The sequence below is a fragment of the Scyliorhinus torazame genome, chromosome 2, assembly GCF_047496885.1.
Source record: "Scyliorhinus torazame isolate Kashiwa2021f chromosome 2, sScyTor2.1, whole genome shotgun sequence".
NCBI lineage: Eukaryota > Metazoa > Chordata > Chondrichthyes > Carcharhiniformes > Scyliorhinidae > Scyliorhinus > Scyliorhinus torazame.
Window position 1 is genome coordinate 187,624,407 of NC_092708.1, and position 16,299 is coordinate 187,640,705.

General features: G+C 48.7%; 1 protein-coding gene across 1 annotated transcript in view; it reads left to right on the top strand.

Moving 5' to 3' along the window:
- Nucleotides 1–16,299, top strand: part of LOC140394262 (transmembrane protein 237-like) — a 58,554-nt gene that overhangs the window by 20,519 nt on the left and 21,736 nt on the right. Inside the window, exons 7-9 of the mRNA XM_072481312.1 lie at nt 10,272–10,423; nt 11,913–12,036; nt 13,698–13,889. Coding sequence (XP_072337413.1) covers nt 10,272–10,423; nt 11,913–12,036; nt 13,698–13,889 — 468 coding nt within the window. The remainder of the gene's footprint in view (nt 1–10,271; nt 10,424–11,912; nt 12,037–13,697; nt 13,890–16,299) is intronic.

The following is a 16,299-nucleotide window of genomic DNA, read 5'->3' on the forward strand; positions in this document are numbered from 1 at the left end:
GACCGTGCCGCCCCAGCAGCTTTCTTCTGTACCTATGCTGCTGGGGGAAACATCTAGCGTATTAAAGCCTTCAATTGTCTCCAATCTCGCTTTTGGAGTTATTGATCGTGCATCAATTTAATACGCTAGTATTTAAAGAATGGAGCTCCGAATCAAGCCAGAGTTTCTGCAACTCAGTCCCCACGCGGCAAACTCAGCGGCAACCTTCAAGCACTGGCTGGCGTGCTTCAACGGATATCTCGGGACGGCCGAAAACACACCCACGAGAGAACAGAAACGACAAATTCTGCACTCGAGGGTGAGCCCAGAAATCTACACCCTCATCGAGGACGCGGACGATTTCGATGCTGCAATGGAGCTGCTGAAAGGACATTATATTAGCCCTGTAAACCAGGTCTACACCCGACATCTACTAGCGACGAGGCGACAAATCCTTGGGGAATCACTGGAAGAATTCTACCGTGCGCTCCTGGTGTTGGGGAGAAACTGCAGCTGCCCGCAAGTTTCAGCAAACGACCACACAGAACTTTTGATTCGGGACACTTCTGTTGCAGGTATGCTGTGCTCCCAAATCCGCCAGCGATTGCTGGAGAAAGAGACACTAGGCCTCAAGGATGTGGCCTCCCGAAACGCCTGCGCTTACATCCCCGACCGCGCGGGAGCCCCTGGGCAGTGTGGAACCCCCCACGGCTGACCCCGAGGCATCTCCCATCCCCCCACAAGCTTGTGCTGCGAGATGGCCTGGCAACCCCGGGGGGCCCCGCTGCTACTTTTGCGGGCAAGCCAAGCACCCCCGACAGCGCTGTCCGGCCCGTTCATCCATCTGCAAGGGATGCGGCAAAAAGGGCCACTTCGTGGCAGTATGCCAGGCCCGGGCGGTCGTTGCGGTCTCCGGAGGCGAATACGGACCGCCACCACAACCCTCTCCACGGACCCCGTGCAGCCAGCGGGCGCCGCCATCTTCCTCCTCCAGGGCAACGTGTAGCCTCCGGGCGCCGCCATCTTGTCCCGCGGACGCCACGTGCGATGGATGGGCGCCGCCATTTTGTGCACCCCCCAGCCATGTGCGACCAGTGGGCGCCGCCATCTTGGATGGACTCCCAGGACCCCAGTTCGGCTGACCACACACCGCCCAAAGAGAACATCCAACTGCTGCCACGATTAGCCTCGGTGACCCTGGACCAGTCTCAGCCCTGAACACACTCGACTGCTACGACGACGGTGCTTATCAATGGGCATGAAACGTCCTGCCTAATCGACTGAGAGCACGGAGAGCTGCATACACCCCGAAACGGCAAGGCGCTGTTCTCTCCCCGTCCACCCCGTTAATCAAAAAATCTCCCTGGCCACCGGATCTCACTTAGTAGAGATCAAGGGGTTTTGTGTAGCTAACCTCACGGTCCAGGGAGGTCCAAAAACTACCGACTCTACGTCCTTCCCCACCTCTGCGCGGCCACACACCTAGGGTTGGATTTTCAGTGCAACCTCCAAAGTCTAACTTTCAAATTTGGCGGCCCTATACTCCCCTCACTGTCTGCAGCCTCGCAACCCTCAAGGTCGATCCGCCTTCCCTGTTTGCGAACCTCACCCCGGATTGCAAACCAGTCGCCACCAGGAGCAGACGGTACAGTGCCCAGGACCGGATCTTTAGTAGGTCAGAGGTCCAACAGTTACTGAGGGAAGATATCATTGAGGCTAGCAACAGCCCCTGGAGAGCTCAAGTAGTGGTTGTAAGGACCGGGGAGAAGCATAGGATGGTCATCGACTACAGTCAGACGACCAACAGTTTTACGTAGCTTGATGTGTACCCTCTCCCCTGCATATCCGACCTGATCAACAGGATCGCGCAATACAAGGTCATTTCCACGGTGGATCTTAAATCCGCCTACCACCAGCTCCTCATCCGCACTAGTGACCGCAAATACACTGCTTTCGAAGCAGATGGGCGGCTCTACCACTTCTTAAGGGTTTCCTTCGGTGTCACTAATGGGGTCTCGGTCTTCCAACGAGAGATGGACCGAATGGTTGACCGGTACAGTTTACAGGCCACATTCCCGTACCTCAATAATGTCACCATCTGCGGCCACGACCAGCAGGACCACGACACCGACCTCCGAAAATTCCTCCAGACCGCAAAATTCCTTAACCTCACGTATAACAAGGATAAATGCGTGTTCAGCACCGACCGCCTAGCCATCCTTGGCTACGTAGTGCGTAATGGAGTTATAGGCCCCGACCCTGAACGCATGTGCCCCCTTATGGAGTTCCCCCTCCCGCACTGCTCCAAAGCCCTGAAGCGCTGCCTAGGTTTTTTTTCTTACTATGCCCAGTGGGTCCCCAATATGCGGACAAGGCCCGTCCACTGATCCAATCCACAGTTTTTCCCCTGTCGATAGAGGCCCGCCAGGCCTTCAGCCGCATCAGAGCAGACATTGCAAAGGCCACGATGCACGCCATCGACGAGTCCCTCCTCTTCCTGGTCGAGAGCGACGCGTCTGGCGTAGCTCTGGCGGCCACCCTCAACCAAGCGGGCAGACCCGTGACCTTCTTCTCAAGCACCCTCCACACCTCCGAAATCCGCCATTCCTCAGTCGGAAAGGAGAAGCTGTGCGACATTGGAGGCATTACCTGGTCGGCAGGAGATTCACTCTCCTCACTGACCAACGGTCGGTTGCTTTCATGTTCGATAATGCACAGCGGGGCAAGATAAAAAATGACAAGATCGTATGGTGGAGGATCGAACTCTCCACCGACAACTATGAGATCTTGTAACATCCCGGGAAGCTAAACGAGCCTCCTGATGCCCTATCCCGCAGCACATGTGCCAATGCACAAGTGGACTGCCTCCGAGCCCTCCACGAGGACCTCTGCCGCCCGGGGGGGGGGGGGGGGGGGTCACTCGATTTTTCCACTTCAAGACCCGCAATCTGCCTTAATCCATCGAGGTCAGAACAGCCACCAGGAATTGCCAAATCTGCGCAGGGTGCAAGCCTCACTTCTACAGGACAAAGAAAGCGCACCTGATAAAGGCTTCCAGTCTCTTTGAACGCCTCAGTATGGATTTCAAAGGCCCCCTCCCCTCCACCGACCGTAACACGTACTTCGTACTTCCTGAACGTGATTGACGAGTACTCCCGGTCTCCATTCGCCATTCCCTGCCCCGACATGACCGCAACCACCGTCATAAAAGCCCGCCATAGTATCTTTACGCTGTTCGGTTTCCCCGCCTACATACACAGTGATAGGGGGTCCTCCTTTAAGAGCGACGAACTGCGTCAATTCCTGCTCAGCAAGGGCATTGCCTCGAGCAGGATGACCAGTTACAACCCCCGGGGAAAATACAGGGAGAGAGGGAGAACGGAACGGTCTGGAAGACCGTCCTACTGGCCCTGCGGTCCACGAATCTCCCAGTCTCCCGCTGGTAGGAAGTCCTCCCGGATGCCCTCCACTCCATCCGGTCACTGCTCTGTACCACAGCCAACCAAACACCTCACGAACGTCTCCTTGTCTTCCCCAGGAAGTCCTCCTCTGGGACCTCGCTCCCAACCTGGCTGGCAGCTCCCGGACCCATCCTGCTCCGAAAACATGGGTCTCCTGCTCCATGGGTCCACCCCCCGCTTTTGCTCCTTAAACCCCTTCAGCTCCTTTGCCATTGCTGGCACCGTGCCTGTCCTTGAGCTCGACTGGTCTAGCCCAGGTCGATGACTGTGTTAAAGTCCCCCCCATGACCAACTTATAGGACCCACATAGCTCTGGGTTCTTGTCCTGCTTCAGGATCAATGAAATAGTGGCCTGTGACATCGTCGAGGGAAGCACCCCACGCTCCCTTGCCTCATTGAATTTCCTTATCAACAGCGAACCCAATATCCCAGAGAACATTTTATAAAACTCCACTGGGTACCCATCCGGCCCCGGGGCTTTACCCGAATCCAGGTCCGGGATCTTCCCCAACATCCTGTTTATGAACACCACATCATCCCAATTTGGCGCGTACTCGTTCACTAGTACCACCGACAGCCCCTCCAGCTTCCCACTGACCATAATGTACCGGCCTCCCGCACTCGCAACTATTCTTCCTGCCTCAAATAACACTCGCTTATTAATCAGGATTGTGACCCAGAGTCCAGCCCCGAGTGAAAAACCTGCCCGACCCATCCCTTCCTTAATCTAATCTGCTGTTACTCTAAGGTGCGTCTCCTGTAACATTACCACGTCCGCCTTCAATCCCCTCAAATGCGCAAACACGTGTGCCCTCTCAACCGGCCCATTTAGCCTTCTTGCGTTCCATGTGATCAGCCTGGTTGGGGGGCTTATCGCCCCCCTCTTCGCCGATCAGCCATCACCTTTCTTGGGCCAGTCTCCAGCACGCGCATCTGCCGGCCCCCCCGCAGGCAGCCTCCGCCCCCGACCTCCTTTGTGTTGTCCCACAGCAAAAGTCCCTCCCCCGTCAGCAGAACATTTCTCCCCCCCCCCCCCCCCTAGTAACAGCACTATGTAAACCAACCCCTTCAACAAGCATAACATCTGCTCACCCCCCACTGCGCTTCCGTGAGCTAGCCCGCCCAGCTAGTTTGGTGACCACCGCCCATGGCGCCAGACATTCTCCCACCTATTGTTCCCCCCCCCCCCCCGCTCGGACACACACATGCGAAAGAAAAACAATCCCGAAACACAATTGCCCGAAAATAAAGCGCAGAAAACAAAGAAAAGATCAAACAGAAGATCAAACACCTCAGTCCACCACCAGTCCTTTCCTTCTAGTGAAGTCTATCGCTTACTCGGACGACTCAAAATAAAAATGTTGCTCATACGTCACCCAAAGACGGGCTGGATACAGCAGTCCAAACTTAACCTTTTTCTTGAAAAGGGTTGACTTTATCTGGTTGAACCCCACTCTTCTCCTGGCCACCTCCACACTCAGATCCTGATCGATCTGCAGGATACTATTCTCCCATTTACAACTCCGTGTCTGCCTGGCCCACCGTAAAATGCGCTCCTTGTCCAAGTACCTGTGTAATCGCGCCACCATTGCCCTCGGGGGTTGGGGGGGGGGGGGGGGGGGAGGTGTCCGTCCGTCTGTCCGTCCCCCACTCGCGCTTCCACCTTCTCCAGGAGTCTTTTCTGCTGGTCTCTCAGCATCCCCACCTTCAACTCCACTGCTTTGATGTTCCTCCTGCTCAGCCAGCGCCTTCTCCACTTTATGGATCACCCGGTCTTGGGCATCCAATCTAAGTTCAAGCCATGCAATCGATTCCTTAATCGGGTCCAAGCATTCCTGTTTCTGCTTGGTGAAGTCCTCCTGTCTGAACTGCAACAGCTGCTCCGTCAACCGCTGGGTCGTCGAGCCAGGACCCCGGTCGTCCACCATGCTTTCTCCCGCTGCAGCTTCAGCCCAAGCCTTCTCTGTTCGCCTATTTCTTCCTTTGCGAGCACTTCTGGTCCGCCTCCCCATGCACTGATGTAGGAATCCACTCCACAATTGCCTCCACCATCAATTTACCGAATCAAGTTCGACAAAAAATCGGGGGAAAAGGTCCAACGGTCTGACCCGAGCGGGAGCAACCAAATGTGCGACCTACTCCTTCATAGCTGCCACCGGAAGTCAGAGATGACATTACTTAATACCCCTCGACACCCAGGCCTCCCTAGTTTTACTGCAGATTCACTGTTAACGAGTGTAATTTTGAATACAGAGTGTAAGTCTTTCTCCGATATAATTGTTTTTTTGGCCACTGTTGAGGGTTCTGAGCATGTGAGGGCTTTTCAGTCTGCAAGAGGGTGACCTGTAAGCAAGGCCTGTTTCACTAGTGCCCTTGTTTTCGTGGTTATCACTATTACTATTTTGTTCGTGTCAAACTTCATTATTTATTTATATAAAGAAATTCCTTCTTATAAACAATGCATTTGACTACCTTGTTTGTGGTCTCAAGTTACCACATTCACCAATGACTGCAGCCTCTTTTTTCTTTTAAACACATGATGAATACACGTTTAAACATGTGCAGTCACACAATCCTTCCCTTGAAGGGAAAAAAAAACTTACCAAAAATATGAAAAGTTGCTGGAGAAATGAGTTAGAATGGGTAGGATCAGCTGAAGATGTAGCATTATGGGTAGGGCTATTGGCCTTCTGTGCCGCAATTTGTATTGTTATGGGCCAGGGTTTAGAGAACTCCAAAGTATATCATGGAGATCACCTGACCCTCGACTTTTACTAGATTGTCGTATGGGGAGCACTCGGCCCACTCTACAGGTTTGGTGCAGCAGAAATTTAAAAGTAATTTTTAAAGCAAAACAATGTTTATTCTACGAACTCAGGTAACCTTTTTAAAACATACAGTGAACATCTTGGCAACCATCAGTTCAAATACACCCCCCAAAGAATACAACACTCTAAGTACTCCTTAAACTTTCCTTTTAACATGCATAAGACAAAAACCCTTTTTACAGAAGCACATCAGGTTTAAATTCTCTACTGAGAGAAGTTATCACTCTAAATTCACTACATGATCTAGATATAGTCTTTAGATGGCAGAGAGATCGAAATTACACCTTCTTTGGCTGGCTGCAGCTCCAACACTAAAACAAAACCAAAAAACACAGACACACCCAAGCTTTTCCTCAAAGTGAAACTAAAAAGCAGAACCCTAGCTCAGCTCCACCCACACACTGACATCACTGCAGCCACTTGAGCAGACAAACATTTCTTAAAGTGACATTCCCATAACAATATTATCTCAAAACTAGCTTTCTTTTGTTTAAAGTAACCTGGCTTAGAAACTTTGTCAGAATCCAAATCTAAATTCCTCAACTCTACTCCTTTCTATGACCCCCTTCGAAGTAACATTTAGCCCAGTAGCAACATTTTGAACCTATGCTATTTCGAACATCAGCAATGATCGGATGGAATGGCAGAGCAAACTCGATGGTCAATATTGGCTGTTGCTCCAATTTTTTATATTCAGGGTCCTCCATGGAGACACAGTTCGAATGATGGTGTACCTAGATAGTCCAACCTCAACGTCCTGCTTCCCTTAAAACCTGGATTGCTACACGTAAGGATTCAAACGTATATTTCCCCACCTATTGTTTAGTCATTCTGGTTGCAAACCCTTTGCAAATGAAATAAATGGATATGAAGAATACTCCAGAAATGACAAGAAGTCAAAACGTAACAAAAATTGCACCAGCTGAGATAGCAGATAACCATGAGGGAGATAGCACAGGTGAAGGACAGGAACAGTAAACTAGTCATGGCACCAGATAAGATCAATGAGGCCGTTGCGACCTTTTACCAGAAGATGTACACCTCTGAGCACCCGGAAGGGGACTTGAAGATGAGGCGGTTTCTCGACTGGCTGAGACACTATCACTTCCACCATGCCATCTCTCTCAGACCCAGGCAGTCCACAACCTGGGCCTCAGCCGGGATGAACAACCCCTCCACCATTCCCATCCCAACCCCTCACGACAACCATCGAGAACAGGACAATAAGGGACCAGCGATCGGTGGGCCAGACCAACCACCGGCCTCTAAGATGGGATATGTTGTGCTTCTTCGAATCTGATGCACCCAAATTCCAAATCAGGATTACCAAAGCATGGCAGCTAATTCTCGAACACAATCAGGAACTCGCCTCTCACTTCTTGCCAGGTGCTGGGCTCAGGGACGCACCCCGCCCGGCTCCCGTCTCCCAAACAGACAGGATGGATAGCATACCATGAAACAGGATTTCAACAACACACAGACGTGCCCCTCACCAGGGAAAGTGCTCTTTCAAGTGTAAGAACCTTCTTGTGCGTCTCCATCGCTCTCATGAAAGTACCCACAATTCCTCAAACCGAGCGTTAACGACCTGCACCACAGAGCCGAGATCCTCAGCGAAGAAAGCGGGCTAGAATCTCTGATTCTGGGGCTATGTCCCCACGCTGCGTGGAAACAGTGGCGTTTAGGCCAGAAAGAATGGTGGCAAACAGGCACCGATTCCCCGTTTTGCTGGGAGCTAGCATGCCGGCGGGCATGGAGCACCCAGCTCTAGCTACCGATATGGCCCAGAGAATTGCCGAGTCCGTGGGCGCGCATGCGCAGGGCGGCGGCCTGCAGCGGCCTTGCCGTGCAACATGACGGAGGCCGTTTGCGGACCCGGCACGCAAAATATTCCCCCCCTTCGGCCGGCTCGCCCGCCCCAGCCGCCCCCCCCACCTTCCCGCAGTGCCCCCAGCCCCTGATGAAGTCCTTCCCCCCCCGACTGTGGCGCCGCAGGACTAAGTCCGCAGCCGCCACACCAAGCTCCCGACGGATGAGACCACACACGACCAACACTGTTGGGAACTCGGTCAGTCGGGGCCGGACCATCGGGGCGAGCATCAGTCAATGTCCTGAGGCCGTCGATACATGGCGCAGTGTACTCCTAGAGTTCGCCGCTTTGGAAGGGGCGAAGCATCGCGAAAGCGGCACCGCCCTCGATTTGGTCGGGAACTATGATTCTCCGGCCAATCGGGAACTATGATTCTCCGGCCGAACGCGATTTCGGTGTCAGCGATCAGAGAATCCAGCCCAACATCTTTGACGGCAATCATCATCCAGATACACGCAGCACAATCATACCGAGAGCCTGCTCAGCAACAACCATGCCACTGCAAACTGGGTCCCAACCCGGTCCTCTCCAACTGCCACAAACAAATGGGGGTTTCTGTATTTTATCTTCGCACTACCTCACAGAAACACCATTCAGGAACTTGCAGCACACGCCGTGTAACCTAGAAAAAGACAATTTGAAGTATACACCAGGGTGAAAAGACCCCTCCGGATCTTTACGGTTTCAATCAAGTCGCCTCTTATCTTCTAAACTCCAGTGAATATAAGCCTAACTTCTTCAACCTTTCCCCATAAGACAACCTGCCTATTCCTGGTGTTAGTCTAGTAAACCTTCTTTGAACAGCTAATGCATTTCCTTCTAAGGAGAAGAATGCTGCACACAGTGCTCCATATGCCAATGCCTTGTACTATTGAAGCATCACCTCCCTACTTTAATAATCTAACACAGTGGCCCCAGGGCCCCAGGTTCGATTCCCGGCTTGGGTCACTGTGTGGAGTCTGCACGTTCTCGCCATGTCTGTGTAGGTTTCCTCCGGGTTCTCCGGTTTCCTCCCACAAGTTCCGAAAGACGTACATGTTAGGTGAATTGGACATTCTGAATTCTCCCTCAGTGTACCCGAACAGGTGCCAGAGTGTGGCGACTAGGGGATTTTCACAGTAACTTCATTGCAGTGTTAATTCATAGAATCATAGATTATCATAGAATTTACAGTGCAGAAGGAGGCCATTCGGCCCATCGAGTCTGCGCCGGCTCTTGGAAAGAGCACCCCACCCAAGGTCAACACCTCCACCCTATCCCCATAACCCAGCAACCCCACCCAACACTAAGGGCAATTTTGGACACCAAGGGCAATTTATCATGGCCAATCCACCCAACCTGCACATCTTTGGACTGTGGGAGGAAACCGGAGCACCCGGAGGAAACCCAAGCACACACGGGGAGGATGTGCAGACTTCGCACAGACAGTGACCCAAGCCGGAATTGAACCTGGGACCCTGGAGCTGTGAAGCAATTGTGCTATCCACAATGCGACCGTGCAGCCTACTTATGACAATAATAAAGATTATAATTATAATAATCAAGTCCTCTCACAAACAATAGCATTCAATTCGTTTCTCTAATTCTGTCTCCTTCCTTTTTTGAATAAAGGAGTTACATTTCCTATTTTCCAATCTAATGGGACCTTCCCCGAATCTAGGGAATTTTGGAAAATTGAAACCACATATCAACTATCTCCATCGCCACTTCTTTCAAAACCCTAAGATGAAGTCCATCCAGACCTGAAAATGTCTTAGCCCACAAACCCAACAATTTGCTTAATAGATCTTCCCTGATGATTGTAATTTCTCTGAGTTCCTCCCTCCCCCTTCAATTTCCTGATTTGCAGCTATTTCTGGGATGGTAGTTGTATCCTCTATAGTGAAAATTGATGGAAAATAACTGTTCAATTCATCACCATCTCCTTACTTTCCATCATCAATTGTCCAGACGCACTTTCTGTCAGATCAATGCTAACAGTGCAGACCGGGTTGGGCCGAGACCTGATCAATGTTGCTTGGCTCCTCATTAACCAATTCATTTATTCTCATAAGTGATTGAGAAGTTGAAAACCTTCTTCCCTCATAAGTTCAGATAATGGTTCTAACACCACTTTATTTTTTTTTTAAACAGGAAAACTCGGCTGGCTGGTCACAGCAATGAGCTCGAAGTAGAGGAAGAGGACATTATCGGTGATGGGCAGGCTCCCCGACCCCAAGGTCCTATTTTTTCCATATCGGCTGGTACCAGCCAGCCTGTGGACAAAGTGTTTCTTGAACGAAGTCGTAAGTAATTGCACTGGTTCTCAGTGGCATGGTATTGGTATTCAAGGAGAATGAGTTGTCATGGGGGGTTGCTGGGGGAGTTTAAGGAATCAAAGACACTGTGAAGTGAGTCTAGAGAAGGAACGAGGCATTTGTAGTATTTAAGCACAGAAACAGGCCATTCAACCTAATTGATCGATTTTGTTTAAACTCATCAGAAACTTCCCCCCACCCTTCTTTATCTAACCAGCATATCCTTAAATTCCTTTCTCCTCCGTGTTTTTTAAGTTCCCCTTGAATGCATCTCTGCTCTTCACTTCAACCACTCCTTATGGTAGCAAATTCCACATTCTTACCACTCTCTGGGAACATAGGAATGGGAGTAGACCACCCATGGAATCCCTACAATGCAGAAGGAGGCCATTCAACCCATTGAGTCTGCACTGACCCTCCGTAAGAGCACCCCACCTAGGCCCACACCCTGTAACCCCACGAACCTGCACATCTTTGAACACTAAGGGGAAATTTAGCATGGCCAATCCACCTAACTTGCACATCTTGGGACTTTTGTCATTCTCTTCGTGATTTGTATGATTCCTCCCATAATGATGTCGTAGATTACAATATTGAGACCAGCAATACACAGGGCAACAGATCCAGTGAGGGATTAATTCATTAGTAGTGTTATTGGAAAGAGCAGATCTTGAGAAAGGAATTCGGGGGACTGGTGGGCTTGTATAGAGTACGGTTTTAAGTAGCCATATCCTATCTAGAAGAGTGAGTTTAATCCCGTCCTTGTGTTTAACTCTCTCAATGGCCTAACATCTCCCTATTACTAACCTTCATTCCTTTGCATTCCTCCAATACTGGCCTCTTCATGTTCCTGGCTTCTGTTGTCTCCCCATTGGTGACAGTGCCTTCAGTTATCCAGCCTCTTAGCTTTGGAATTACCTCTCTCAACCTCTCCTCTTCTCCTTTAATGTGGAGATGCCGGCGTTGGACTGGGGTGAGCACAGTAAGAAGTTTTACAACACCAGGTTAAAGTCCAACAGGTTTGTTTCGATGTCACTAGCTTTCGGAGCTAGTGACATTCACCTGAGGAAGGAGCAGCGCTCCGAAAGCTAGTGACATCGAAACAAACCTGTTGGACTTTAACCTGGTGTTGTAAAACTTCTTACTCTACTTCTCCTTTAAGACGCACTTTAAAACCTATCACTTCGAACAAACTTTTATTCACTGTCCTGATTCCCTCAGTGTTGATTTATGTTAGAAAGCACTCCTGTGAAACGCCTTGGGATGGTTTACTATGTTAAAGGTGATATTAGCTCTTCACATCTGTATCTCGGGGATAACTGGCATCAAAAGCCTCTGTGCAAAGGTATACAGTAGATTATGGAATAAATCATGCTCTTGTTGCCTATTTTGCCCTAAAATCTTCAGATTTATGCTGTGCATTCTCCTGTGAGGCTGTCAGCAGCTCTTCTGCCTCATTGTAACATTTCTTCTACAGGTCGCTTTCAGGCCACAGACAGGACACAGATGCAGAAACTTCCCGAGCCAGTGGATGTGTACATGGAGGTCAAGTCCACCATAACAACCAGAGATGTCTCTTTGCAGGCACACCGTGGATTCAGGTAAGGAGAATTAACTCAGTTCCCCATTCCCCGCAGCATGAGTTGTACTTGGAAATCAAAGCTCTGTTGTTGTAAATCTTTCCACCTGCGATTATTTTAACTCCTTAGCTTATGTCTCTCTCACTGTCCCAATTGTCCAGACCTTTCAGAGTGTTTAACTTTACCTCAGTAGGTTTTTGATTGTGCCCAAGAAAATTAATGGCAGATCCCAGTTGGCAATTGCCTTTAGGTACTGGACTATCTAATGCTTCCATCCATTCTTTAAAAAAAGCTTGCATATATATAGTGCCTTGTACAACCTCAGGATGTCCAAAGGCTTTTGAAATGTAGTCACTGTTGTAACATCAGAAATGTGACATCCAATTTGCACACTGTTAGATCCCACAAACAATGTGATAAATGATATGAATATAGTGGTTTAATGATTTGTTCGGAATTCAAAACCAATATATCCTTTCCAAAGTGTGGAACACAGAACTGAATGCAAAACTACAAATGAGGTCGAGCCAGAGCTCTGAACAGCTGAAACATAATTGCCACCCTTTTGTATTCCAGCCCTCTTGAGATAAAGTCCAACATTTCATTCACCATTTTAATTGTTGATTTCAGCTGTCTATTAACTTTGAGATTTTCGGGGGTGGCACGGTGGCGCAGTAGTTAGCACTGCTGCCTCACGGCGCTGAGGACCCCGGTTCGATCCCTGTTCCAAGTCACTGTCCGTATGGAGTTTGCACATTCTCCCGGTATTTGCGTGGGTCTCAACTCCACAACCCAAAGATGCAGAGTAGGTGGATTGGCCACGCTAAATTGCCCCTTAACTGGAACAAAAAATTAATGGGGTACTCTAAATTTATAAAAAAAGAAACTTTGCGCTTTCCGTACTTGTACTCCTAAATCTCTCTGCTCCTCTACAGTTCCTAGCTCGCAAGCTCCCTCCCCATTTTGGAAAAAAAAAGAACCATGTATTTTTCTTGGGTCCAAAGTGAATGGCCTTGTATTTCCCCATATTAAACTGCATCTGCCACAATACTTCACCCTCACTGAATCTATCATGGGTTACATATAGACTAAAGCTCCCTATACACTGCCCAATCAAATACATGCAGAGCAGGTACCAACACTATGCAGAGTAAGGCTCCCCCTGTCTTGTTCCCAATAGTGGAAGAATGTTTAGAATTTTCAAGTTCCCACTTTGGGTACTCTAGCCTCTTTGATATTTGTAGTTAGGTCCAGATTCTGTGCCACATTCCCAACTCGTCAACAAAAGCTGGAAATCTGAAAATAGAGCAAAAAATAGAGCAGAAAATACTGGAAATGCTCTGCAAATTTAGCAGCATCCGTCCTGAAGAAGGTCATATTCTACTCAATGTAAACTATGTTTCCTTCACCACAGATGCTGCCTGACCTGTTGAGTATTTCACATATTTTCTGCTTGTATGCTCAAGCTGGAACTAGATCCCAAAATTCTGGAATGGAGATACCCACAATTTACCTGGAGATCACTGGCTCCATCCACTGGGCCATCTCAGTGTTTCTGATTTCACTTCAATGATTTTTCTTCAAAATGTAATGAAGCCTTGCTGTATATGCAATGGAAGGCATCATATTGCAGAAGGTCCATTTCTTAGAGCTAAATCCACTTTGTTCCCTCTTCTTTTCAGGATAATCGGGCTCTTTGCACAAGGGTTTCTGGCCGGATACACGGTGTGGAATATCATCGTAGTTTATGTGCTGTCTGGTAACGATTTCTCTATGCTCCCAAATCTACTGAAACAGTACACCATGCTAGTCTACCCAAGCCAGTGCCTCCTGTACATGCTGCTCACCATCAGCACTGTCTCTGCGTTTGACAGGTAACAAGGGAAGGATAGATATTTGTCAGTAGTTAAAGGCACCCGAAGGATTCCCTGAAATGTGGGCCCAACCGCATAGGGTTCAGCTTGCATCGCTGTATTTGTGCAATTCATTCATCGATCGTATGTCAGCTAAAATTTTGTTGGGTGGTTCAAATGCTGTCAGAGACAATGCTGCTAGGGTTTACTGAATAAAGAGGTACTTCCACTCCATTGTCTTCCTTCTGGCACCTTCAGGACTGTTGCACCATTTGTGCATTGCAGAATGATAAAATGGAGGCCTACCTTTAATTTCCCCACACTGTGACCAGATCTACAGCAAATAATTAGGAAAGGTACTAGAATATCGTCATTTATTACGAGAGGAATTGATTATAAAATTAAGAAGATTATACTTCAGTCGGTCACTAATGAGTCTACATTTAGAGTACTATGTACAGTATTGGTCACCTTATTTAAAGAGGGGTGGAAATGCTGAGGAAGCAGTTCAAAGAAAGTTTACCAGATTATTACCAGGAATGGGTGGTTTGTCTCATGAAGAAACGTTGGACAGGCTAGACTTGTATCCACTGGAGGTTAGACGAATAAGAGGTGACTTGATTGAAGCATATAAGATCTTGAGGGGTATTGACAAGGTGGATGTGGCGAGGACATTTCCTCTTTGGGGCGAATCTAGAACTAGGCGATCACTGTTTAAAAATAAGGGGTCACTAATTTAAGACAGAGATGAGGTGAAACTTTTTCTCTTGATCGCCGTGAGTCTTTGGAACGCTCTTCCTCATAAGGCAGTGGAAGCAGTCTTTGAATATTTTTAAGGTAGAGGTGGATAATGGTAAGCAAAGGGATGAAAGGTTATCGGGGTAGGCGGGGTGCAGAGTTGAGGTTTTAATTAACCATGATCCTATTATATAGCAGAGCAATCTCGAAGATCTGAATGCCTACTCCTGCTCCTTTTTCATATGTTTGAATGTCCCTGTTGTTCCCATTCCTCAATAACCGGATGTGCCTCAGTGTATTGTATCAGAGAATACATCCCTGCCAGTGAAGCGTCAGGTGATTTGTAGCGACATCAGCAGTGAGTGTTTGCACGTGCTTCAGTTCTCCATCTTGGGTTGTATGAGCAACATCCTTAATAAACTTCTCATCGTGTTTGTGGGAATCCAGAGGGTGGACACCTCCATACCTTTTCTCTCTGTGCAAACATTGAAAAATTTCATCAGGGCACCGAAGGACCAACATACATTAGCAAAAAGATTAATCAAATTCTTAATGTCTGACCGAAATACCGCACACGCAACAACACAGAGTTCACCAATGCTGCTGTTCGGAAGGAATCTGCGCATATAGTTTGATTTGTTATGACCACCTGACACTTCAGCGATTGTCAAACAACAACAAGCACAGATTGCTAGCGGAGAACAGAAGTATTCGACCAAGGGGAGCGAGTACCAGTAAAGACTACACCACCAATGAGAAATGGGTACCTGCTGCGTTACTAGCAAATGCAGGTCCAATATCACCGTACAGACAGACGATAAAATAGTTTGGCAACATCATGCTGACCAACTACTGGCTTCACAAAGTGAAATTGCGGAAACTTCTCAAGACGTATTTTCCTTGGACAACGAAGACAGCGATAGTTCGGAACAGAGGCCAGACTCAGATATAAGTTCAGATTTTGTTTCTGAGGACTTCCTAGCACCTGTAGAGATGGACACCGGAGTAACTTCCCAGGAAGTACCACCTACTGAAGGAAAAGAGGACAGTTCAAAGGTCTTTAGCCTGGTTCCAGAATGTCGAATACAACCTAAATGGAATAGACATCCACCTGAGCAACTGTCTTATTGAGTTGTGTATATATGTATAGAGATAATGCATAAGTATGTTTGTTGTAAAAATGTTCAGCAGAGAGGCAGCACGGTGGCACAGTGGTTAGCACTGCTGCTTCATGGCGCCGAGGACCCGGGTTCGATCCCACCTCCGGGTCACTGTCCGTGTGGAGTTTGCACATTCTCCCCGTGTTTGTGTGGGTCTCACCCCCACAACCCAAAGATGTGCAGGGTAGATGGATTGGCCACGCTAAATTGTCACTTAATTGGAAAAAATGAATTGGGTACTCTTTTTAAAAAAAAAAAAAAAAATTTTTTAATGTTAAGCAGTTGTCATTGCACGAAAGTGGGCAGCACGGTAGCCTTGTGGATAGCACAATTGCTTCACAGCTCCAGGGTCCCAGGTTCGATTCCGGCTTGGGTCACTGTCTGTGCGGAGTCTGCACATCCTCCCCGTGTGTGCGTGGGTTTCCTCCGGGTGCTCCGGTTTCCTCCCACAGTCCAAAGATGTGCAGGTTAGGTGGATTGGCCATGATAAATTGCCCTTAGTGTTCAAAATTGCCCTTGGTGTTGGGTGGGGT